We start from the raw sequence: 24,478 nt of genomic DNA on the forward strand, positions 1-24,478 counted from the left end.
GTTGGGGACACCTGGGGGGACACCTTGGGGACACCAGGGGGTTGGGGACACCTGAGGGGTTTGGGGACACCAGGGGACACCTGGGGGTTGGGGACACTGAGGGGTCAGGGGACACCAGGGGGTTTAGGGGACACCAGAGGGGGTTTGGGGACACCTGGGGACACCTGGGGACACTCAGGGGACACCTGGGGGTTGGGGACACCAGAGGACACCTGGGGGATTGGGGGACACCTGGGGACACCTGGGGACACCTGGAGGACACCTGGGGGTCAGAGGACACCTGGGGGGCTTGGGGACACCTGGGGAGTCAGGGGACACCGGGAGGGTTGGGGACACCTGAGGGTTTGGGGGACACCAGGAGGGGTTTGGGGACACCTGGAGGGTTGAGGGACACCAGGGGGTTTGGGGACACCTGGGGGGTCAGAGGGGGGACACCTGGGGGCTGGGGAGGACACCTGGGGGGTTGGGGACACCAGGGGGTTTAGGGACACCATGAGGGATTGGGGACACCATGAGGGTTGGGGACACCATGGGGGTTGGGGACACCTGGAGGGTCAGGGACACCTGGAGGGGTCAGGGACACCATGGGGTTTGGGGACACCAGAGGGGTTGGGGACACCAGGAGAGGGTTGGGGACACCTGGGGGACACCTGGGGACACCTGGGGGTTGGGGACACTGGGGGTTTGGGGACACCAGGAGGGCTTTAGGGATACCTAGGGGGGTCAGGGGACACCATGGAGGGTTGGGGACACTGGGGGGACACCTGGGGGTTGGGGACACCTGGAGGGTTGGGGACACCAGAGGGGATTTGGGGACACCTGGGGGTTAGAGGACACCATGGGGTTGGGGACACCTGGGGACACCTGGGGGGTCAGGGGGACACCTAGTGGGTCAGGGGACACCATAGGGGACACCTGAGGGACATCTGGGGACACCAGGGGGTTGAGGGACACCTGGGGACACCTGGGGGTCAGGGGGACACCTGGGGGAGTCAGGGGACACCTGGGGACACCTGGGGACACCTGGGGGACACCTGGGCGGGGTCAGGGGACACCTGGGACACCTGGGGACACCTGGGGGTTGGGGACACCTGGGGACACCTGGGGGTCAGGGGACACCTGGGGGTTGGGGACACCTAGGGGGTTGGGGGACACCTGGGGACACCTGGGGACACCTGGGGTTTTGGGAACACCTGGGGGTTGGGGACACCAGGAGGGGTTGGGGACACCTGGAGGGGTTGGGGGACACCTGAGGGGTTGGGGACACCTGGGGGTTGGGGACACCAGGGGATTTGGGGACACCTGGGGGGTTGGGGACACCTAGAGGGTTGGGGACACCTGGGGGTCAGGGACACCTGGGGGTTGGGGACACCGGGGGCTTAGGGGACACCAGAGGAGTCAGGGGACACCTGGGGACACCTGGGGACACCAGGGGGCTGGGGGACACCAGGGGGTTGGGGACACCTGGGGGTTTGGGGACACCTGGGGGCTGGGGACACCTGGGGGTCAGGGGACACCTGGGGACACCTGGGGACACCTGGGGACACCTGGGGGCTGGGGACACCTGGGGGTTGGGGACACCTGGGGTCAGGGACACCTGGGGACACCTGGGGACACCTGGGAGGTCAGGGGTCACCAGGGGGACACCTGGGGTTTAGGGACACCTGGGGATTTGGGGACACCAGGGGGTTTGGGGACACCGGGGGGGTTTGGGGACACCAGGGGGTTGGGGGACACCGAGGGGCACCCTGGGGTGCTGAGGGTCCCTCCCTCCCAAGCCCTCAAGATCCACATCTCGGGGGTGACCAAAGCGGTGCTGGAGGAATTCGGGTGCTTGAGGCTGGAGCTCAGGGGGACGTGGAGATGAAGGTGAGACCTGACCCCCACCCCCAAAATAGAACTGACCCTCCAAAAACAGATCTGACACCCCAAAAACAGATCTGACCCCCAAAGAGATCTGACCCCACAAACTGCCCTGACTCCCCAAAATAGACCTGACCCCCCAAAAACAGATCTGACACCCCCTAAACAGATCTGACACCCCAAAAACAGCCCTGACCCCCAAAACTGCCCTGTCACCCCCAAAACAGCCCTGACTTCCCCAAAAGTGTCACGACCCCACAAAGCTGCCCTGACTCCCCCAAAATAGACCTGACCCCCAAAACAGATCTGAGCACCCCCAAAACAGCCCTGACCCCCCAAACTGCCCTGACCCCTAAAATAGCCCTGACCCCCAAAACAGATCCTGATCCCCAAAATAGACCTGACACCTCAAAACTGCCCTGACCCCTAAAATAGAGCCTGACCCCCCAAACAGATCTGACACCCCAAAAACAGACCTGACCTCCCCAAAACTGCCCTGACTCCCCAAACTGCCCTGACACCCCAAAACTGCCCTGACCCCCTAAAATGAGACCTGACCCCCAAAAACAGATCTGACACCCCAAAACAGATCTGACCCCACAAAACAGACCTGACTCCCCAAAAAACTGCCCTGACACCCCAAAAACAGACCTGACCCCCAGAACTGCTCTGACCCCACAAAACTGCCCTGACCCCCTAAAATAGACCTGACGCCCCCCAAAACAGACCTGACCCCCAAAACTGCCTGAGCCCCCAAACTGCCCTGACACCCAAAAACTGCCCTGGCCCCCTAAAAATAGACCTGAGCCCCCCAAATTACCACAACCCCCCAAAAACAGCCCCAAAACCCTCCAGAACTGCCCTGACCCCACAAAACTGTCCTGACCCCCTAAAATAGACCTGACCTCCCAAAAACAGATCTGACACCCCAAAAACAGACCTGACCCCCAGAACTGCCTGATCCCCAAAGCTGCTCTGACCACCCCAAAACTGCCTGACCCCCTAAAATAGACCTGACTCCCAAACAGATCGGCCCCCAAACTGCTCTGACCCACAAAACTGTTCTGACCCCCAGAACAGACCTGACCCTCTCAAAACTGGACCCATGACACCCTAAAACAGACCTGAACCCTCAAAATGAGACTCTGACCCCCTCCGAACAGCCCTGACCCCCTAAAACAGATCTGATCCCCCAAAATAGACCTGACACCTCAAAACTGCCCTGAGCCCCCTAAAATAGACCTGACCCCCAAACAGATCTGATCCCCAAAAACAGACCTGACACCCCAAAACTGCCCTGACCCCACAAAACAGACCTGACCCCCAAAAACAGATCTGACCCCCCAAACAGATCTGACCCCCAAAATAGACCTGACCACCACAAAACCACCTCCAGAGCCCCCACAATGAACCCCCCAGACCCCAAACCCCAAAATCAGGGCAATCCCCTAAACCCCCTCCTTGCACCCCAAATTTGGGGTCGAACTCCCCGACCCCAAATTTGGGGTCAACCCCTCTTCCTTGCACCCCAAATTTAGGGTCACCCCAGACCCTAAATTTGGAGTCTCCCCTAAAACCCCTCTCCTTTCCTTGACCCCAAATTTGGGGTCTCCCTAAAACCTCCCCCTTTTCCTTGCACCCCAAATTTGGGGTCACCCCCAGACCCCAAATTTGGGGTCTCCCCTAAAAAGCCCCCTGTTCCCCAGGCAAGGGCAAGGTCAGGACCTACTGGCTCTTGGGGGAGCGTGGGAACAGCACGAGGGTGACCTCCCAAAACACCCCCCTGCACCCCAAAAATCATCAGCAGACCCCAAAAATCATCAGCGGACCCCAAAAATATCAGTGGACCCCAAAAATCATCATCGGACCCCAAAATCATCAACGGACCCCAAAAATCACCAGCGGACCCCAAAATCATCAGCGGACCCCAAAAATCATCATCAGACCCCCAAATCATCAGCAGACCCCAAAAATCATCAGCAGACCCCAAAATCATCAATGGACCCCAAAAATCACCAAAGGACCCCAAAAATCATCACCAGACCCCAAAATCATCACAGGACCCCAAAAATCATCAGCAGACCCCAAAAATCATCAACAGAACCCCAAAATCATCAGCGGACCCCAAAAATCATCAACGGACCCCAAAATCATCAGCAGACCCCAAAAATCATCACCAGACCCCAAAAATCAACATCAGACCCCCAAAATCATCAACGGACCCCAAAATCATCAGCAGACCCCAAAAATCATCATTGGACCCCAAAAATCATCATCAGACCCCAAAATCATCACAGGACCCCAAAAATCACCAGCGGACCCAAAAATCATCACAGGACCCCCAAAATCATCAGCGGACCCCAAAAATCATCATTGGATCCCAAAATCATCAGCGGACCCCAAAAATCATCACCAGACCCCAAAATCATCAGCAGACCCCCAAAAATCATCAGCAGACCCCAAAATCATCAGCGGACCCCCAAAATCATCAGTGGACCCCAAAAATCATCAATGGACCCCAAAATCATCATCAGACCCCAAAAATCATCAACGGACCCCAAAAATCATCAGTGGACCCCAAAAATCATCAGTGGACTCCAAAATCATCAGCAGACCCCAAAAATCATCACTGGACCCCAAAAATCATCAGCAGACCCCAAAATCATCATCGGACCCCAAAAATCATCAGTGGACCCCAAAAATCATCAGCAGACCCCAAAAATCATCAGTGGACCCCAAAAATCATCAGTGGACCCCAAAATCATCAGCAGACCCCAAAAATCATCAGCAGACCCCAAAAATCATCAGCAGATCCCTTTTGGGGTTTTTGGGGGGGTTTTGGGGGGACTTTTGGGGGTTTTTGGGGTGTTTGAGAGGGTTTGGGAGGTTTTGGAGGAATTTTGGGGTTTTGAGAGGACTTTGGGGTTTTGAGAGGAATTCTGGGGGTTTGGTGGGATTTGGGGGTTTGGAGGATTTTGGGGGACTTTTAGGGTCCCCGAGAGTTGTGATTTTTGTAAAATAAAGATGTTGTGGAGGATGCGCTCAGGGGTCTTTGGGGGTCTTTGGGGTCTCGGGGGTCGTGAGGGTCTTTAGGGAGTCTCGGGGGTCTTTGGGGTCGTGGGAGGTCTTTGGGGTCTCGGGAGTCTCTGGGAGTCTCAGGAGGTTCAGGGGGAGTTTTGGGGGTCTTTGAGGTTTCGGGGGGTCTTTGGGGGCTCTTGGGGGTCTTTGGGGATCTCGGAGGGGTCTCGGGGTCCTAAGGGGGTCTCAGGGAGTTTCTGGGGGGTCTTGGGGGATCTTTGAGGGTTCTTTAGGGGTCTCAGGGGGTCTTTGAGGGTCTTGGGGGTGTCTTTGGGAATCTCGGAGAGGTCTCGGGGGTCCCAAGGGGTCTCGAGGGAGTTTCTGGGGGTCTTTGAGGAGTCTCGGGGGTCGCCAGGGAGTCTTTGAGGGAGTCTTTGGGGGTCTCGAGGGTCGCCGGGAGTCTTTGGAGAGGTCTTCGGGGGCTTGGGGGTTCTTGAGGTGGTCTCAGGGGGTCTTTGAGAGGTCCTTGGGTCGTGGGGGGTCTTTGGAGGGTCTCAGTGGGGTCTCAGGGGTCTTTGAGAGTCTTGGAGGGGTCTTGAGGGATCTTTGGGAATCTCGGGGTCCTAGGGGTTCCCAGGGGTTTCAGGGGGTTCGGGGTTCAGGGGGTCCAGGGGGTTCCAGGGGGTTCCCAGGGTTCCCGGGCATTCTCGGGGTCTCAGGGGGTTCTAGGGGTCTCAGGGTCCCAGGGGTTCCAGGGGTTCCGGGGGTCCAGGGGTCCTGGGGTTTCGGGAGGATCTCAGGGGTCTCAGGGATCCCGAGAGGGTTCTCAGGGGGTCAGGAGTCTCGAGGGGTCTCAGGGGTTCCGGTTGGTTCCAGGGTCCCAGGGGATCTCAGGGAGTTCAGGAGTCTCGGGGAGTTCCAGGGGTCCCATGGGGGTCTCAGGGGTTCCAGGGGGGTCCGAGGGGTCTCAGGGGTTCCCATGGGTCCCAGGTGGAGTCTCGGTTTTCCTAGGGGTCCCAGGGGTTCCTAGGGGGTTCCCAGGGGATCTCAGGGGTCCCAGAGGATTCCTGGGGGTTCCAGGGGTCTCAGGGGGTCCCAGGGGTTCCGGGATTCCCGAGGGGTTCCCCCTCTCCCGCAGGTGGGCGTGGCCTCCCCCCTCCCAAGCCCCGCCCCCTCCCTCCCCATTGGCCACCTACCCTCCAAGCCCCGCCTCCACCCTCCCTGTCACTCACAGCCCTCCCCGCCCTCCATTGGTTGATTCCGGGAAGGGGAGGGCCGGGACTTCCCTCCTCCCTCTCCTCCTCGCTTCCGCTTCCCGGTCAGGCCCTCACCGTCCCCTCTCCGGTAACTTCCAGGTTTCGCCGCCGCCCCCGGCCCAGAGCGACCCTGGGACCCCAGGACCCCAGGACCCTCCAGGACCCTCCAGGACCTCCAGGCACCTGAGACACCCCAGGGGCCACCGCGAGTCGGCCCGCCCCCGGATCCGTGAGGGAGGAGCCCCCCACACCAGGACCCCCAATTCAGGACCCCCAAATCCCGGGACCCCCAATCCAGGACCCCCACCTCAACCCCGGGGGTCCCTCCACGCCCCAGGACGCTCCGGAGAGCCCCGAGCTCAGGACCCCCCAAAAATCCCTCAGAGACCCCCGAAATTCCCCCCTCAGAGCTCAGGACCCCCAAAGACCCCCTAAAAGCTCAAGCCCCCAAAAAATCACCTCAGAGGCTCAGGACCCCTAAGCCCCCTTAAGAGACCCCCCTCAAAAAGCTCAACCCCCCCTCAGAGCTCAGGACCCCCAAAACCCCAGGACCCCCAAAATTCTTTCTGACCCCTCAGGAACCCCCAAAAATCCCCCTTTAAGCCTCAGGACCCCCAAAAACTCAGCCCCCCACTCAGAGCTCCAGGACCCCCAAAACCCCAGGACCCCCCAAAATTCTTTTTACCCCCTCAGGACCCCCAAAACCCCTAAAAACCCCAAAACTCTTCAAAGCCTCCCAAGAATCCCCAGAGCTCAGGACCCCCAAGAACCCCTCCAGGACCCCAAAATTCTTTCTGACCCTCAGGAACCCCCAAAATCCCCGGACCCCCAAAGCCCCTAAAGACCCCCAAAATTCTTTTCCCCCCAAAACCCCTAAAGACCCCCAAAATTCTTTCTCCCCCAAAGAACCCCTAAAGACCCTCCAGGACCCCCAAATTCTCCCCTCCCCAGGACCCCTAAAGACCCCAGGCCCCCAGGACCCTCAAAAACCCCAGGACCCCCAAAATTCTTTTCTCCCCAAAACCCTAAAAACCCCAAAACCCCAGGACCCCAAAACCCCAGGACCCCCAAAACTCCCATAAAGACCCCCAAAATTCTTTTTCCCCAAAAAAACCCTAAAGACCCCCAAGCCCCCAAATGGAGCTTCCCAAGGGAAGCGGGAGCTGGGAAGCTCCTGGTGACTCACTGCTGGATTCCAAGGATGAGCTGGAGGGTGAGGGGAATTTTTGGAATTTGAGGGAATTTGGGGATTTTAGGGAATTTTGGGAGGTAGAGGGGATTTTAGGGAATTAGGGGATTTTAGGGAATTTAGAGGGGATTTGAAGGATTTTAGAGAGGATTGGAGTAATTTGGGGGGATTTTGAGAGGATTTGAGGATTTTGGGGAGTTGGAAACTTTGGGGGGGATTTGAGGGATTTGGGGATTTTGAGGAATTTTGGGGAATTTGAGGATTTAGGGATTTTGGGAGATTTGAGGGGTTGGGAGTTGAGACTTAGGCGGGTGGGGGGATTTGAGGGGAATTTAGAGGAGTTTTAGGGATTTTGGGGGGATTTTAGGGGGATTTTGGGAGGATTTGAGAGATTGGGGAATTTTGAGGGAATTTTAGGAATTTGGGAGGTTAGAGGGAATTTTGAGGGATCTTAGAAGAATTTTGGGGATTTTGGGAATTTTGGGAATTTGAGGGAATTTGGGGGTTTGAGGGATTTTAGGGAATTTGAGGGGATTTTGAGGAGTTTTAGGGATTTGGGGGAGTTTTGGGGGATTTGAGGGGATTTGGGGGGGATTTTGAGGGGATTTTAGGGGGAATTTGGGGATTTTAGGGATTTTGGGGGAATTTGGGGGGATTTGGGGTTTGAGGGATTTGAGGCGGAATTTGAGGGGATTTGAGGGGAAGTGGGGGATTTAGGGGATTTTGGGGAATATGGGGGGTTAGAGGGGGATTTGAGAGAATTTTGGAATTTTCAGGGGATTTTGGAGGGAATTTGGGGGATTTTAGGGATTTTGGGGGGTTTTGGGGGGATTTGAGGGGATTTTGTGGGATTTGAGGGGATTTAGGGGGATTTGAGGAGATTTTAGGGGGGATTTGAGGGGATTTTGGGGATTTGAGGGGATTTTGGGGGGATTTTGGGGGAATTTGGGGGATCTTTTGCCTCTGGAATGATCCCAGAGTTTTCCAGGATTTGGGAATGCTCCTGATCCTCGTTATTGAGGCTCCAAATTCCCTGGAATTCCCACTGGGATGGTTTGGGATCTCCCTGGGAGCTGTTCCAGGGGGTTTAGGGACGTTCCCAGGCTCCAGGGATGTTCCCAGGATTCCCATCCCGGTGTCATTCCCTGTTTTCCAGAGGCTGGAGCGCTGTGTTGGGATCGTGAATTCCCACTGGGATGGTTTGGGGTCTCCCTGGGAGCTTTTCCAGGGGGGTTGGGAATGGGCTGAGGGTCATTCCCAGGATCTGGGAATGCTCCTGATCCCCATTATTGAGGCTCCAAATTCTTGGAATTCCCAGTGGGATTTTCCTCCTGGTATGGTTTGGGGTCTCCCTGAGATTCCAGAGGGGAGGTGGGAACATTCCCAGGATCTGGGAATGCTCCTGATCCTCAGTATTGAGGCTCAGAATTCCTGGAATTCCCATTGGGATTTTCCTTCTGGGATGATTTGGGGTCTCCCTGGGACACCTGGGAGCTGTTCCAGGGGGGTTGGGAAGGGGCTCCCAGAGCTTTCCAGGATCTGGGAATGCTCCTGATCCTCGTTATTGAGGCTCTAAATTCCCTGGAATTCCCACTGGGATGGTTTGGGATCTCCCTGGGATGTTCCAGGGGGATGGGGATGGATTTAGGGTCATTCCCAGGATCCAGGGATGTTCCCAGGATTCCCATCCCGGTGTCATTCCCTGTTTTCCAGAGGCTGGAGCGCTGTGTTGGGATCGTGAATTCCCACTGGGATGGTTTGGGATCTCCCTGGGAGCTGTTCCAGGGGGGTTGGGAAGGGGCTCCCAGAGTTTTCCAGGATCTGGGAATGCTCCTGATCCTCGTTATTGAGGCTCCAAATTCCCTGGAATTCCCACTGGGATGGTTTGGGATCTCCCTGGGAGCTTTTCCAGGGGTTGGGAATGGGTTGAGGGTCATTCCCAGGATCTGGGAATGCTCCTGATCCTCGTTATTCAGGCTCCAAATTCTTGGAATTCCCAGTGGGCTTTTCCTCCTGGGATGATTTGGGATCTCCCTGAGATTCCAGAGGGGGGGTGGGAACATTCCCAGTATCTGGGAATGCTCCTGATCCTCGGTATTCAGGCTCTGAATTCCCAGAATTCCCACTGGGATGGTTTGGGATCTCCCTGGGAGGTTCCAGGGGGGTTGGGGATGGGTTCAGGGATGTTCCCAGGATTCCCATCCTGGTTTAATTCCCTGTTTTCCAGAGGCTGGAGCGCTGTGTGGGGGTCCTGAATTCCCACTGGGATTTTCCTGGGATCTCCCTGGGAGCTTTTCCAGGGGGTTTAGGGACGTTCCCAGGATCCGGGATGTTCCCAGGATTCCCATCCCGGTGTCATTCCCTGTTTTCCAGAGGCTGGAGCGCTGTGTTGGGATCGTGAATTCCCACTGGGATGGTTTGGGATCTCCCTGGGAGCTGTTCCAGGGGGTTCAGGGTCATTCCCAGGATCCAGGGATGTTCCCAGTTTCCCATCCTGGTTTAATTTTGTTAATCCATGTTTTAATTCCGTGTTTTCCAGAGGCTGGAGCGCTGTGTTGGGATCGTCACCTCCCTCACCTGCGGCCTCTCGGACAGGGAGGCCAACGATGCCCTCAACGCACACGTGAGAGTGGGGATGGGATGGGAATGTGGGAATGTGGGGATGGGAATGAGGGAATGGGAATGGGGTGGGAATGTGGGAAGGGGAATGGGGATGTGGGGATGGGAATGGGAATGTGGGAATGGGAATGGGGGAATGGGGATGTGGGAATGGGAATGGGAATGGGGGAATGGGAATGGGGAATGGGAATGGGAATGTGGGAATGGGGGAATGGGGGAATGGGAATGTGGGAATGTGGGAATGGGAATGGGAATGGGAATGGGGTGGGAATGGGGGAATGGGGTGGGAATGGAGTGGGAATGGGGTGGGAACAGGGAAGAGGAAGAGGGAAGAAGAACAGGGAAGAGGGAACAGGGAAGAGGAACAGGGAACTGGGAACAGGGAATAGGAAGAGGGAAGTGGGAAGAGGAAAGAGGAACAGTGAATTGGAAACTGGGAATAGGGAACTGGGAAGAGGAAGAGGGAAGTGGGAAGAGGGAGCATTCCCTGCCCTCCCCTTGGATCCCCTGGGAACCCCCCCTGGAAGGGGAAGTGGGAACAGGGAAGTGGGAATAGGGAATAGGGAAGTGGGAACAGGGAATAGGGAAGTGGGAACAGGGAATAGGGAAGTGGGAACTGGGAAGAGGGAAGTGGGAATAGGGAACTGGGAATAGGGTAGAGGAAGAGGGAAGTGGGAACAGGGAAGAAGAACAGGGAACTGGGAAGAGGGGAGTGGGAATAGGGAAGAGGAATAGGGAAGTGGGAATAGGGAAGTGGGAATAGGGAAGTGGGAAGAGGGAGCATTCCCTGGTGTCCCCTTGGATCCCCTGGAACCCCCCCTGGAAGGGGAAGTGGGAACTGGGAACAGGGAAGTGGGAATAGGGAACATTCCCTGGTGTCCCTTGGATCCCCTGGGAACCCCACCTGGAAGGGGAAGTGGGAACAGGGAATAGGGAAGTGGGAACTGGGAATAGGGAATAGGGAAGAGGGAAGGGGAAGTGGGAATAGGGAAGAGGAAGAGGGAAGTGGGAACAGGGAATAGGGAAGAAGAACTGGGAACAGGGAAGAAGAACAGGGAACTGGGAAGAGGGGAGTGGGAAGAGGGAAGAGGGAAGTGGGAACTGGGACCAGGGAATAGGGAAGTGGGAATAGGGAAGTGGGAATAGGGAGCATTCCCTGGTGTCCCTTGGATCCCCTGGAACCCCCCCTGTCTCCCCCAGATCTGCAAGGGGACCCCCCAGCACGAGGAGATTTGCCTGGGGCTCTTCACCCTGGTGCTGACAGAGCCCTCCCAGGCACAGAAGGTGAGGAATCCCGGGAAAAAACACCGGGAATTCACCCCCATTCCCCATCCTGGGGGGGTTTTCCTGCCTGGAATTCCCTGCTGGAAAAACTCCAGAGAGGAAAATTCCCGGCCTGGGGGTTGGGAATGTTCTGGGTGTGGAGCTGTGGGAAAAGCAGCTCAGGCTCCTTCCCATCCTGGGAATTCCTTGGATTTTCCACAGGGAAAATCCCCAAATTTTTAAGGAATTCCCAACCCCTTTCCCAGTTTTTTTGGGTTTTTTTTTCCTTGGATTTGGGAGACTTGGAATGTTGTTTTTCTTTCTTTTTTTGTGTGTGTATTTTTAATTTCTTGGGGAATCATCACCATTCCCAGGGGGAAAAAAACTGGGATTTCCCAGAGCTCCCCATTCCAGCAGATCCTGGATTGGATTGGGAATCAAAGCCCTCATTCCAAGCCTCTGGAATTCCCTCCTGGAAGCACAACCTGCTTTTCCCGGGGGGGGGAAAATCTTCAGGCCTGGATTTGTAGGGATCAGGTTTGTTTTCCATGGAATAAACCCTGGGAATGGCTCCAGGGGCAGCAAATCCAGCTGGGAAAACTTTCCTGGCTCATTCCTTTTTTTCCATGGATTTCCCCTCTGGAAAAGGGAGGGATCATTCCATGGATTTCCCTCTGGAAAAGGGATCCCTCTGGAAAAAGATCCCAAAAATCTGCTCAGAGATCCCAAAAATCTTCTCAGAGACCCCAAAAATCTGCTCAGAGATCCCAAAATCTTCACAGGGACCCCAAAAATCTTCACAGGGACCCCAAAAATCTTCACAGGGACCCCAAAAATCTGCTCAGAGACCCCAAAAATCTTCTCAGAGACCCCAAAAATCTTCTCAGGGACCCCCAAAAACCTCAAAAACCCCCCAAATTTTCACAGGGACCCCAAAAATCTTCACAGGGACCCCAAAAATCTGCTCAGAGACCCCAAAAATCTGCTCAGAGACCCCCAAAAACCTCAACCCTCCCCCCAAATCCTCACAGAGACCCCAAAAATCTTCACTGGGACCCCAAAAATCTGCTCAGGGACCCCCAAAAAACCTCAGACCCCCCCCAAATCTTCACAGGGACCCCAAAAATCTGCTCAGAGATCCCAAAAATCTTCACAGGGACCCCAAAAATCTTTACAGGAACCCCAAAAATCTGCTCAGAGATCCCAAAAATCTTCACAGGGATCCCAAAAATCTGCTCAGAGAACCCAAAAATCTTCACAGAGAACCCAAAAAACCTCAACCCTCCCCCCAAATCTTTTCAGGGACCCCAAAAATCTTCACAGGGACCCCAAAAATCTTCACAGAGACCCCAAAAATCTGCTCAGAGACCCCAAAAACCTTCACAGGGACCCCAAAAATCTTCACAGGGACCCCAAAAATCTTCCCAGGGATCCCAAAAATCTTCACAGGGACCCCAAAAATCTTCACAGAGACCCCAAAAATCTGCTCAGAGATCCCAAAATCTTCACAGGGACCCCAAAAATCTTCTCAGAGACCCCAAAAATCTGCTCAGAGATCCCAAAAATCTTCACAGGGACCCCAAAAATCTTCACAGGGACCCCAAAAATCTGCTCAGAGATCCCAAAAATCTGCTCAGAGATCCCAAAAATCTGCTCAGAGATCCCAAAAATCTTCACAGAGACCCCAAAATCTGCTCAGAGACCCCAAAAATCTTCACAGGGACCCCAAAAATCTGCTCAGGGATCCCAAAATCAGCTCAGAGACCCCAAAAATCTTCACAGGGACCCCAAAAATCTTCACAGAGACCCCAAAAATCTTCTCAGGGATCCCAAAAATCTGCTCAGAGACCCCAAAAATCTTCACAGGGACCCCAAAAATCTGCTCAGGGATCCCAAAATCAGCTCAGAGACCCCAAAAATCTTCACAGGGACCCCAAAAATCTTCACAGAGACCCCAAAAATCTTCTCAGGGATCCCAAAAATCTGCTCAGAGACCCCAAAAATCTTCACAGGGACCCCAAAAATCTGCTCAGGGATCCCAAAATCAGCTCAGAGACCCCAAAAATCTTCACAGGGACCCCAAAAATCTTCACAGGGACCCCAAAAATCTTCACAGAGACCCCAAAAATCTTCTCAGGGATCCCAAAAATCTGCTCAGAGACCCCAAAAATCTTCACAGGGACCCCCAAAAACCTCAACCCTCCCCCCAAATCTTCTCAGGGACCCAAAAATCTGCTCAGAGATCCCAAAAATCTTCACAGGGATCCCAAAAAACCTCAACCCTCCCCCAAATCTTCTCAAGGACCCCCAAAATCTTCACAGGGACCCCAAAAATCTTTACAGGGACCCCAAAAATCTGCTCAGAGACCCCAAAAATCTTCCCAGGAGCCTCCCTGGGATGATCCCAAACTCCTTTCCCCTCCTCCCAAAAATTCCAGCCTTGTTTTCCTTCCCTTTCCCTTCATTTAAAAGCTCATTAATCATTTTTTTTTGTTGTTAATTAAATTGTGTTGTTAATTAAAACATCCCCCCCAGGGCAGGAGGAGCCTCTGGATTGTGCCAGCCTGGCAGAAATCCCGGAATTCCGGCTCTCCCCCCTCATTCCTGGCAGGAATTTTCCCTCTGCCAGGGGGGTTTATTCCTGGGTTTTAATTTTTTTCCCAGTGTTTGGAAAAAAAATCCCTTAAATCAACACAAACAACCCCAAAATTCTTCTCATTTTTGGGATCTTGGGGTGTTTTTTTTAAAGTTTGGTTTTCCTGGGAATTCTGGGGGTGCTGGATGGGTTTATTCCTGTTTTTTTTGGGTTTTAGTTTGGTTTTCCTGGGAATTCTGGGGGTGTTGGATGGGTTTATTCCTGTTTTTTTTTTAAAGTTTGGTTTTCCTGGGAATTCTGGGGGTGTTGGATGGGTTTATTCCTGGTTTTTTTGGTTTTCCTGGGAATTCTGGGGGTGCTGGATGGGTTTATTCCTGGTTTATTCCTGGTTTTTTTGGTTTTTTTTTGGTTTTCCTGGGAATTCTGGGGGTGCTGGATGAGTTTATTCCTGGGTTTTTTTGGTTTTCCTGGGAATTCTGAGAGTGCTGGATGGGTTTATTCCTGGTTTATTCCTGGTTTTTTTTGTTTTCCTGGGAATTCTGGGGGTGCTGGATGAGTTTATTCCTGGTTTTTTTGGGTTTTTTTTCCCCAGATTGGAGGGGATGTGAGAAAAGGGGGGAGAGTTTTTCCCATTTTCCACCCCCTTTTCCAGCCTTTTTTTCCCCATTTCCCCCCCCTTTTCCAGGTTGTTTTTTCCCATTCCCCACCCCCTTTTCCAGCCTTTTTTCCCATTCTCCACCCCCTTTTCCAGGCTCTTTCCCCCTATTTTCCCCCTCCTTTTCCAGACTGGTTTTCCTCTGTTTTCCATGCCCTTTTCCAGCCTTTTTTTCCCCATTCTCCCCCCTTTTTCCAGACTATTTTTTCCCATTCCCCTCCCCCCTTTTCCAGGCTGATTTTCCACCCCCTTTTCCAGCCTTTTTTTCCCCATTCTCCCCCCTTTTTCCAGACTATTTTTTCCCATTCCCCTCCCCCCTTTTCCAGGCTGATTTTCCACCCCCTTTTCCAGCCTTTTTTCCCCATTCTCCCCCTTTTCCAGGCTCTTTTCCCCTGTTTTCCTCCCCCTTTTCCAGCCTTTTTTTCCCACTCTCCCCCCCCTTTTCCATGCTGATTTTCCCATTCTTCCCCCCCCTTTTCCAGACTATTTTTTCCCTCTCCCCCTTTTCCAGCCTTTTTTTCCCATTCTTCCCCCCCTTTTCCAGGCTGGTTTTCCCCTGTTTTCTCCATCCTTTTCCAGTCTGTTTTTTCCCCTGTTTCCCCCCACTTTTCCAGGATGATTTTCCCACTCCCCCCTTTTCCAGACTATTTTTCCCCTCTCCCCCCTTTTCCAGGCATTTTTCCCACTTTCCCTGCCCTTTTCCCGCAGTGCTACCGGGACCTGGCCTGGTGAGCCGGGATGGGATGAGCACATCGTGCTCAACAAGATCAACCACATCCTGATGGAGAAGTACCTAAGCTGCAGGACACCTGTCGGTTTACAGGTCAGGAAAAGCAGGGAATCTTCTCCTCAGGGAGCAGGGAATGGGGCTGGGAATTGGGGGAACCCTTGGGAATGGGAATTTTGGGGGCTGGGGGTGGGAATGGAGGGGCTGATCCTGAATCCCTGCTGGATCTGATCCTGAATCCTGGCTCGACTCTGATCCCAAATCCCTGCCTGGATCTGATCCCAAATCCCTGCCTGGATCCAATCCCAAATCCCTACCTGCTCTGATCCCAAATCCCTGCCTGGATCTGATCCCAAATCCCTGCCTGGATCTGATCCCAAATCCCTGCCTGGATCTGATCCCAAATCCCTGCCTGGATCCAATCCCAAATCCCTGCCTGGATCCAATCCCAAATCCCTGCCTGCTCTGATCCCAAATCCCTGCCTGCTCTGATCCCAAATCCCTGCCTGGATCCAATCCCAAATCCCTGCCTGGATCTGATCCCGAATCCCTGCCTGGATCCAATCCAAATCCTGCCTGGATCTGATCCCAAATCCCTGCCTGCTCTGATCCCAAATCCCTGCCTGCTCTGATCCCAAATCCCTGCCTGCTCTGATCCCAAATCCCTGCCTGGATCTGATCCCAAATCCCTGCCTGGATCCAATCCCAAATCCCTGCCTGGATCCAATCCCAAATCCCTGCTGGATCTGATCCCAAATCCCTGCCTGCTCTGATCCCAAATCCCTGCCTGCTCTGATCCCAAATCCCTGCCTGGATCCAATCCCAAATCCCTGCCTGGATCCAATCCCAAATCCCTGCTGGATCTGATCCCAAATCCCTGCCTGGATCTGATCCCAAATCCCTGCCTGGATCCAATCCCAAATCCCTGCCTGCTCTGATCCCAAATCCCTGCCTGGATCTGATCCCAAATCCCTGCCTGGATCAATCCCAAATCCCTGCCTGGATCTGATCCCGAATCCTGCCTGGATCTGATCCCAAATCCCTGCCTGGATCCAATCCCAAATCCCTGCCTGGATCCAATCCCAAATCCCTGCCTGCTCTGATCCCAAATCCCTGCCTGGATCTGATCCCAAATCCCTGCCTGGATCCAATCCCAAATCCCTGCCTGGATCTGATCCCAAATCCCTGCCTGGATCTGATCCCAAATCCCTGCCTGGATCTGATCCCAAATCCCTGCCTGGATCCAATCCCAAATCCCTGCCTGGATCTGATCCCGAATCCCTGCCTGGATCTGATCCCAAATCCCTGCCTGGATCCAATCCCAAATCCCTGCCTGGATCCAATCCCAAATCCCTGCCTGCTCTGATCCCAAATCCCTGCCTGGATCCAATCCCAAATCCCTGCCTGCTCTGATCCCAAATCCCTGCCTGGATCCAATCCCAAATCCCTGCCTGGATCTGATCCCAAATCCCTGCCTGGATCCAATCCCAAATCCCTGCCTGCTCTGATCCCAAATCCCTGCCTGCTCTGATCCCAAATCCCTGCTGGATCCGATCCCAAATCCCTGCTGGATCCAATCCCAAATCCCCCATTCCAGCTGGTGTGGCTGCTCCGGGAGCTGGTGAAGAGCGGAGTGTTGGGAGCCGACGGGGTCTGCATGACCTTCATGAAGCAGATCGCGGGTGAGGCACCGGGAATGCACCTGGATACACCGGGAATGCACCGGGATACACCGGGAATGCACCGGGATACACTGGGATCACACCGGGATCACACTGGGATACACTGGGATCACACTGGGATACAGCAGGATCACACTTGGATACACTGGGATACACCAGGATCACACTGGGATACACTGGGATACACTGGGATACACTGGGATCACACTGGGATACACTGGGATACACTGGGATACACTGGGATACACTGGGATCACACTGGGATAACACCAGGATCGCACTGGGATACACTGGGATCACACTGGGATACACTGGGATACACTGGGATACACTGGGATCACACCTGGATACACTGGGATACACTGGGATCACACCTGGATACACTGGGATTGCACTGGGATACACCAGGATGCACTGGGATACACCAGGATGCACTGGGATACACCAGGATGCACTGGGATCACACTGGGATACACTGGGGTACACTGGGATACACTGGGATACACTGGGATCACACCTGGATACACTGGGATACACTGGGATCACACTGGGATTGCAATGGGATACACCAGGATTGCACCTGGATACACTGGGATAATGCTGAGATCACACCTGGATACACACCCAGATACACCAGGATTGCACTGGGATACACTGGGATCACACCAGGATTGCACTGGGATACACTGGGATCACACTGGGATACACTGGGATCGCACTGGGATACACCAGGAATGCACTGGGATACACCAGGAATGCACTGGGATACACTGGGATTGCACTGGGATACACTGGGATCACACTGGGGTACACCAGGAATGCACTGGGATACACTGGGATACACCGGGATACACTGGGAATGCACTCAGGCACACCAGGATCACACTGGGATACACTGGGATTACCCTGGGATCACACCAGGAATGCAATGGGATACACTGGGATCACACCGGGATAACACTGGGATACACTGGGATTGCACTGGGATCACACCTGGATACACTGGGATCACACTGGGATACACCAGGATGCACTGGGATACACTGGGATCACACTGGGATACACTGGGATACACTGGGATCACACTGGGATACACTGGGATTGCACTGGGATCACACTGGATACACTGGGATACACTGGGATACACCGGGATCACACTGGGATACACTGGGATCGCACTGGGATTGCACTGGGATACACTGGGATCACACTGGGATACACTGGGATCACACTGGGATACACTGGGATTGCACTGGGATACACTGGGATTACACTGGGATCACACTGGGATACACTGGGATTGCACCGGGATACACTGGGATCACACCGGGATACACTGGGATTGCACTGGGATACACTGGGATACACTGGGATCACACTGGGATTGCACTGGGATACACTGGGATACACTGGGATCGCACTGGGATTGCACTGGGATCACACTGGGATACACTGGGATTGCACTGGGATACACTGGGATACACTGGGATCGCACTGGGATACACTGGGATCACACTGGGATACACTGGGATCACACCTGGATACACTGGGATTGCACTGGGATCACACCGGGATAACACTGGGATACACTGGGATCACACTGGAGTACACCAGGATTGCACTGGGATACACCGGGATTACACCTGGATACACTGGGAATGCACCCGGATACACTGGGATCACACTGGGATACACTGGGATCACACTGGGATCACACTGGGGTACACCAGGATTGCACTGGGATACACTGGGATCACACTGGGATACACTGGGATACACTGGGATTGCACTGGATACACTGGGATACACTGGGATACACTGGGATTGCACTGGATACACTGGGATTGCACTGGGATACACTGGGATACACTGGGATCACACTGAGATACACTGGGATTGCACTGGGATACACTGGGATCACACTGGGATACACTGGGATTGCACTGGGATCACACTGGATACACTGGGATACACTGGGATACACACTGGGATTGCACTGGGATACACTGGGATCACACTGGGATACACCAGGATCCCAAAATCCCAGAGCTCTCCCCCCATCCCGCGGCTTTTCCAGGCGGGGACGTGACAGCCAAAAACATCTGGCTGGCCGAGAACGTCCTGGAGATCCTGACCGAGCAAAGGTACGGAAAACAGGGATCATCCCATCCCATCCCATCCCATCCCATCCCATCCCATCCCATCATTCCAATCCCATCCCATCCCATCAATCCCATCCATCCCATCCCATCAATCCCATCCCATCCCATCATTCCCATCCCATCCCATCCCATCCCATCCCATCATTCCCATCCCATCCCATCCCATCCCATCCCATCCCATCCCATCAATCCATCCCATCCATCAATCCCATCCATCCATCATCCATCCCATCCCATCCATCCCATCCATCATCCCATCCCATCCCATCCCATCCATCATCCAATCCCATCCATCCCATCCCATCCATCCCATCCCATCCCATCCCATCCCATCCCATCCCATCACATCCCATCCCATCCCATCCATCCCATCCCATCCCATCCCATCCCATCCCATCCATCAATCCCATCCCATCCCATCCCATCCCATCCCATCCCATCCCATCCCATCCCATCCCATTCCATCCCATCCCATCCCATCCCATCCATCCCATCCCATCCCATCCCATCCCATCATCCATCCATCCATCCATTCCATCCCATCCCATCCATTCCATCCCATCCCATCCCATCCCATCCCATCCATCCCATCCCATCCATCTATCCCATCCCATCCCATCCCATCATCCCATCAATCCCATCCCATCCCATCATCCTATCCATCCCATCCATCCATCCCATCCCATCCCATCCATCCCATCCCATCCCATCCATCCCATCTATTCCATCCCATCCCATCCCATCCCATCCCATCCATCCCATCCCATCCCATCCCATCCCATCCCATCCCATCCCATCCATCCCATCCATCATCCCATCCATCCCATCCCATCCATCATCCCATCCCATCCATTCCATCATCCCATCCCATCCCATCCATCCCATCCCATCCCATCCCATCAATCCCATCCCATCCCATCCCATCCCATCCCATCCCATCCCATCCCATCCCATCCCATCCCATCCATCCCATCCCATCCATCCCATCCATCCAATCCCATCCCATCCATCAATCCCATCACATCCCATCAATCCCATCCCATCCCATCCCATCCCATCCCATCCCATCCCATCCCTGTATCCCATCCATCCCATCATTCCAATCCCATCCCATCATTCCCATCATTCCAATCCCATCCCATCCCATCAATCCCATCCCATCATTCCAATCCCATCCCATCAATCCCATCCCATCAATCCCATCCCATCCCATTATTCCCATCCCATCCCACCCCACCCTCCAGGGAGGGGTTCCTGCCCTTCCCACCATTCCCAAATGCCCATCCCACCATTCCCAAGGAAGAATTCCAAGCTCTTTCCTGCACATTTTGTGACAAAAACATCCCCAAATCCCATTTTTTCCCCCCCCCAAATCCCAAAAATCCCTCCCTGGGTGGGGCCTCCTTCCACAGGGAACGTTTCCTTCCCGAATTTCCTCTGGATCTGGGAGGGGGAGGGATTGGGAGGGAGGAATTTCTTTGGGATGTCCTTGGATCGCTCCCAAATTTCCTGCCTTTCATCCGGCTCCGGGACGGGCCCAGCTGGGAAGTTCATCCCGAGTTCTCCCGGCGGGAATTCCAGAGGGAGGGGTTGGGGAGGGGCTGGAATAGCAGGGAGCAATCCCTGAAATCTGGGAATTGTCTGAGGTTGGGATTGGGATCCTTCCCAACCCATCCCATGATCCCATAAATCCCACAAATCCCACAAATCCCCTCCCTATCCCGATTCCCACTGATTGATTCCCAGTGGGAATTGTCTGAGGTTGGGATTGGGGTCCTTCCCAACCCATCCCAGGATCCCACAAATCCCTGCCCTTCTCGATTCCCAGTGATTGATTCCCGGTGGGAATTGCCTGAGGTTGGAATTGTGGCCCTTGGGGTCCTTCCCAACCCATCCCATGATCCCATAAATCCCACAAATCCCATAAATCCCTGCCCTGTCCCAATTCCTGGTGATTGATTCCCAGTGGGAATTGCCTGAGGTTGGAATTGGGGTCCTTCCAACCCATCCCATGATCCCACAAATCCCACAAATCCCTGCCCTATCCCAATTCCTGCTGATTGATTCCATGTGGGAATTGTCTGAGGTTGGAATTGGGGCCCTTGGGATCCTTCCCAATCCATCCCATGATCCCACAAATCCCACAAATCCCACAAATCCCTGCCCTGTCCCAATTCCTGGTGATTGATTCCATGTGGGAATTGTCTGAGGTTGGAATTGGGGTCCTTCCCAACCCATCCCATAAATCCCATAAATCCCTGCCCTGTCCTGATTCCCAGTGATTGATTCCCAGTGGGAATTGCCTGAGGTTGGGATTGGGATCCTTCCCAACCCATCCCACCATCCCATAAATCCCACAAATCCCTGCCCTTCCCGATTCCCACTGATTGATTCCATGTGGGAATTGCCTGAGGTTGGAATTGTGGCCCTTGGGGTCCTTCCCAACCCATCCCATGATCCCATAAATCCCACAAATCCCTGCCCTGTCCCGATTCCTGCTGATTGATTCCCGATGGGAATTGTCTGAGGTTGGGATTGGGGTCCTTCCCAACCCATCCCACCATCCCAGGATCCCATAAATCCCTTCCCTGTCCCGATTCCCGCTGATTATCCCACCCAGGCCGCAATTCCCGTTGGGAATTCCCTCTGGAATTGTCTCCCTGCAGGGAGTGGGTGCTGAGGAGCATCTGCTGGTGGCCCCAGATGAGCTTTGGGCTCCATCCCATGATCCCACCATCCCATAAATCCCTTCCCTGTCCCCTCCCACCTCATTTATCCCACCCAGGCCGTGATTCCCGTTGGGAATTCCCTCTGGAATTGTCCCCCCACAGGGAGTGGGTGCTGAAGAGCAGCCTGGAAGTTGAACCAGTTGAGCTTTGGGCTCCATCCCATGATCCCAGGATCCCATAAATCCCCTCCCTATCCCAATTCCCATTATTATCCCACTCCAGCCCACGATTCCCATTGGGAATTCCCTCTGGAATTGTCTCCTGGCAGGGATTGGGTGCTGAAGAGCAGCCTGCTGGTGGAACCAGGACCCCAAAATGTCCCTCCCAACCCCATCCCACCATCCCAGGATCCCATAAATCCCCTCCCTGTCCCGATTCCCGCTGATTGTCCCACCCCAGGCCGTGATTCCCGTTGGGAATTCCCTCTGGAATTGTCTCCCTGCAGGGAATTCCCTCTGGAATTGTCTCCTGGCAGGGAGTGGGTGCTGAGGAGCATCTACAGGTGGAACCAGATGAGCTTTGGGCTCCATCCCATGATCCCAGGATCCCATAAATCCCTTCCTTGTCCCGATTCCCGCTGATTATCCCACCCAGCCCACAATTCCCGTTGGGAATTCCCTCTGGAATTGTCTCTTGGCAGGGAGTGGGTGTTGAGGAGCATCTGCAGGTGGAACCAGGACCCCAAAGTGTCCCTCCCAACCCCATCCCACCATCCCAGGATCCCATAAATCCCCTCCCTATCCCAATTCCCGTTATTATCCCACTCCAGCCCACAATTCCCATTGGGAATTCCCTCTGGAATTGTCCCCCCACAGGGATTGGGTGCTGAAGAGCAGCCTGGAAGTTGAACCAGGACACTTTGGGGTCCCTCCCAACCCCATCCCACCATCCCAGGATCCCATAAATCCCCTCCTTGTCCCCTCCCACCTCATTTATCCCACCCAGGCCGCGATTCCCGTTGGGAATTCCCTCTGGAATTGTCTCCCAGCAGGGAATTCCCTCTGGAATTGTCTCTTGGCAGGCAGTGGGTGCTGAAGAGCAGCCTGCAAGTTGAACCAGGACCCCAAAGTGTCCCTCCCAACCCCATTCCACCATCCCAGGATCCCATAAATCCCCTCCCCATCCCAATTCCCGTTATTATCCCACTCCAGCCCACGATTCCCGTTGGGAATTCCCTCTGGAATTGTCCCCCCACAGGGATTGGGTGCTGAAGAGCAGCCTGCTGGTGGCCATGGCCGTTTACACCTACCTGAGGCTGCTGGTGGATCACCACGGAACCCCCCAGCTCCAGGGGCTGCGCCAGAAGGAGGTGGAATTCTGCATCTCCCTGCTCCGGGAACGGGTGAGAAACCTGGAAAACCAGGAAAGAATTCCCAATTTTCCCCCAGGGAGGTGGAATTCTGCATCTCCCTGCTCCGGGAACGGGTGAGAAACCGGGAAAACCAGGAAAGAATTCCCAATTTTCCCCCAGGGAGGTGGAATTCTGCATCTCCCTGCTCAATTCGGGATATCCCCCAGGGAGGTGGAATTTCTGAAATCCAGGAAAGAATTCCCAATTTTCCCCCAGGGAGGTGGATTCTGCATCTCCCTGCTCCAGGAAAACCAGGAAAGAATTCCCAATTTTCCCCCAGGGAGGTGGATTTTGCATCTCCCTGCTCAAGGAACGGGTGTAAACCTGGAAAAACTGGGAAAGAATTCCCAATTTTCCCCCAGGGAGGTGGAATTCTGCATCTCCCTGCTCCGGGAACGGGTGAGAAACCGGGAAAGAATTCCCAATTTTCCCTCAGGGAGGTGGATTTTGCATCTCCCTGCTCAGGGAATGGGTGTAAATGTTGAAAAACTGGGAAAGAATTCCCAATTTTCCCCCAGGGAGGTGGATTCTGCATCTCCCTGCTCCAGGAAAACCAGGAAAGAATTCCCAATTTTCCCCCAGGGAGGTGGATTTTGCATCTCCCTGCTCAGGGAATGGGTGTAAATGTTAAAAAACCGGGAAAGAATTCCCAATTTTCCCTTAGGGAGTTGATGGAAGGGTTGGAAAACCCTCCTGGATCCCTCAAAATCCCACCCTAATCCCGAATTTGGGGCTGAATCCCCCCCCAAATCCCTCATTCCCAACTTCCCCAAGATCCTGGAAATGTGGGGGAGGAGAGAGGGAAAAACTGGGATATTTAGGAGCTGATTTTTCCCTCTGGGAAAGGGGAGAACATTCCCAAATTTCTCTTTATTTCCTGCTTTTTTCCCTGTGTTCCTTAATCCCAGGGGGGGTTGGGAATACCAGGATCAGGAATAAACCATGGGAATAAAAAATCTGCTCCTCCCTCTCCTTCTCCTCCTTTCAGATGCCCAAAAAACCAGGAATATTTTTATTTTTCCTTATTTTTTTCCCTGTGTTCCTTAATCCCAGGGGGGGTTGGGAATGCCAGGATCAGGAATAAACCATGGGAATGGAAAATCTCCTCCTCCCCCTCCTTCTCCTCCTTTCAGATGCCCAAAAAACCAGGAATATTTTTATTTTTCCTTATTTTTTTCCCTGTGTTCCTTAATCCCAGGGGGATTTTGGGAATGCCAGGATCAGGAATAAACCATGGGAATAAAAAATCTGCTCCTCCCTCTCCTTCAGATGCCATCCAGTGAGAGGGAATTCCAGGGGTGGGAGAGGGAATTCCAGGGGTGGGAGTGGGAATTCCAGGGGTGAGAGAGGGAATTCCAGGGGTGGGAG

The 24,478-nt window shown here is 54.1% G+C and overlaps 1 protein-coding gene and 1 long non-coding RNA gene across 4 annotated transcripts; both read left to right on the forward strand.

Moving 5' to 3' along the window:
- The first annotated feature begins 9,863 nt into the window (after positions 1 to 9,863).
- On the forward strand, positions 9,864 to 15,185 carry LOC126651572 (uncharacterized). The gene is made up of 3 exons (XR_007631744.1): positions 9,864 to 9,949; positions 11,146 to 11,229; positions 15,168 to 15,185. It is a non-coding gene; the product is annotated as an uncharacterized LOC126651572 (long non-coding RNA).
- Positions 15,186 to 16,671: 1,486 nt separating this feature from the next.
- On the forward strand, positions 16,672 to 24,341 carry LOC126651571 (integrator complex subunit 3-like). 3 transcript variants are annotated; one of them, XM_050337531.1, is made up of 5 exons: positions 16,672 to 16,868; positions 18,946 to 19,012; positions 22,957 to 23,068; positions 23,152 to 23,234; positions 23,477 to 24,341. In XM_050337531.1, exons 1-5 carry the CDS (start codon positions 16,844 to 16,846, stop codon positions 23,511 to 23,513), a joined length of 324 nt encoding a protein of 107 aa, XP_050193488.1. In that variant the 5' UTR covers positions 16,672 to 16,843; the 3' UTR covers positions 23,514 to 24,341. The 3 variants fall into 3 exon arrangements, with proteins under 3 accessions (XP_050193488.1, XP_050193486.1, XP_050193487.1); XM_050337529.1 differs by having other exon boundaries at positions 22,957 to 23,234; XM_050337530.1 differs by having other exon boundaries at positions 22,957 to 23,234; positions 23,697 to 24,341.
- The last annotated feature ends 137 nt before the right edge of the window (positions 24,342 to 24,478 follow it).

Source organism: Myiozetetes cayanensis, unplaced genomic scaffold (genome assembly GCF_022539395.1).
Source record: "Myiozetetes cayanensis isolate MyiCay16 unplaced genomic scaffold, myiCay2020 scf679, whole genome shotgun sequence".
In the NCBI taxonomy this organism is placed as follows: domain Eukaryota; kingdom Metazoa; phylum Chordata; class Aves; order Passeriformes; family Tyrannidae; genus Myiozetetes; species Myiozetetes cayanensis.

Bases quoted from the DNA above. Each gene is read 5' to 3' on its own strand.
- LOC126651571 (XM_050337529.1), top strand. From the start codon at position 16,844: ATGACCTTCATGAAGCAGATCGCGG. The intron at 16,869-18,945 runs GTGAGGCACCGG...CGGCTTTTCCAG, and splicing joins CTTCATGAAGCAGATCGCGG to GCGGGGACGTGACAGCCAAA. The intron at 19,013-22,956 runs GTACGGAAAACA...GTCCCCCCACAG, and splicing joins GAGATCCTGACCGAGCAAAG to GGATTGGGTGCTGAAGAGCA.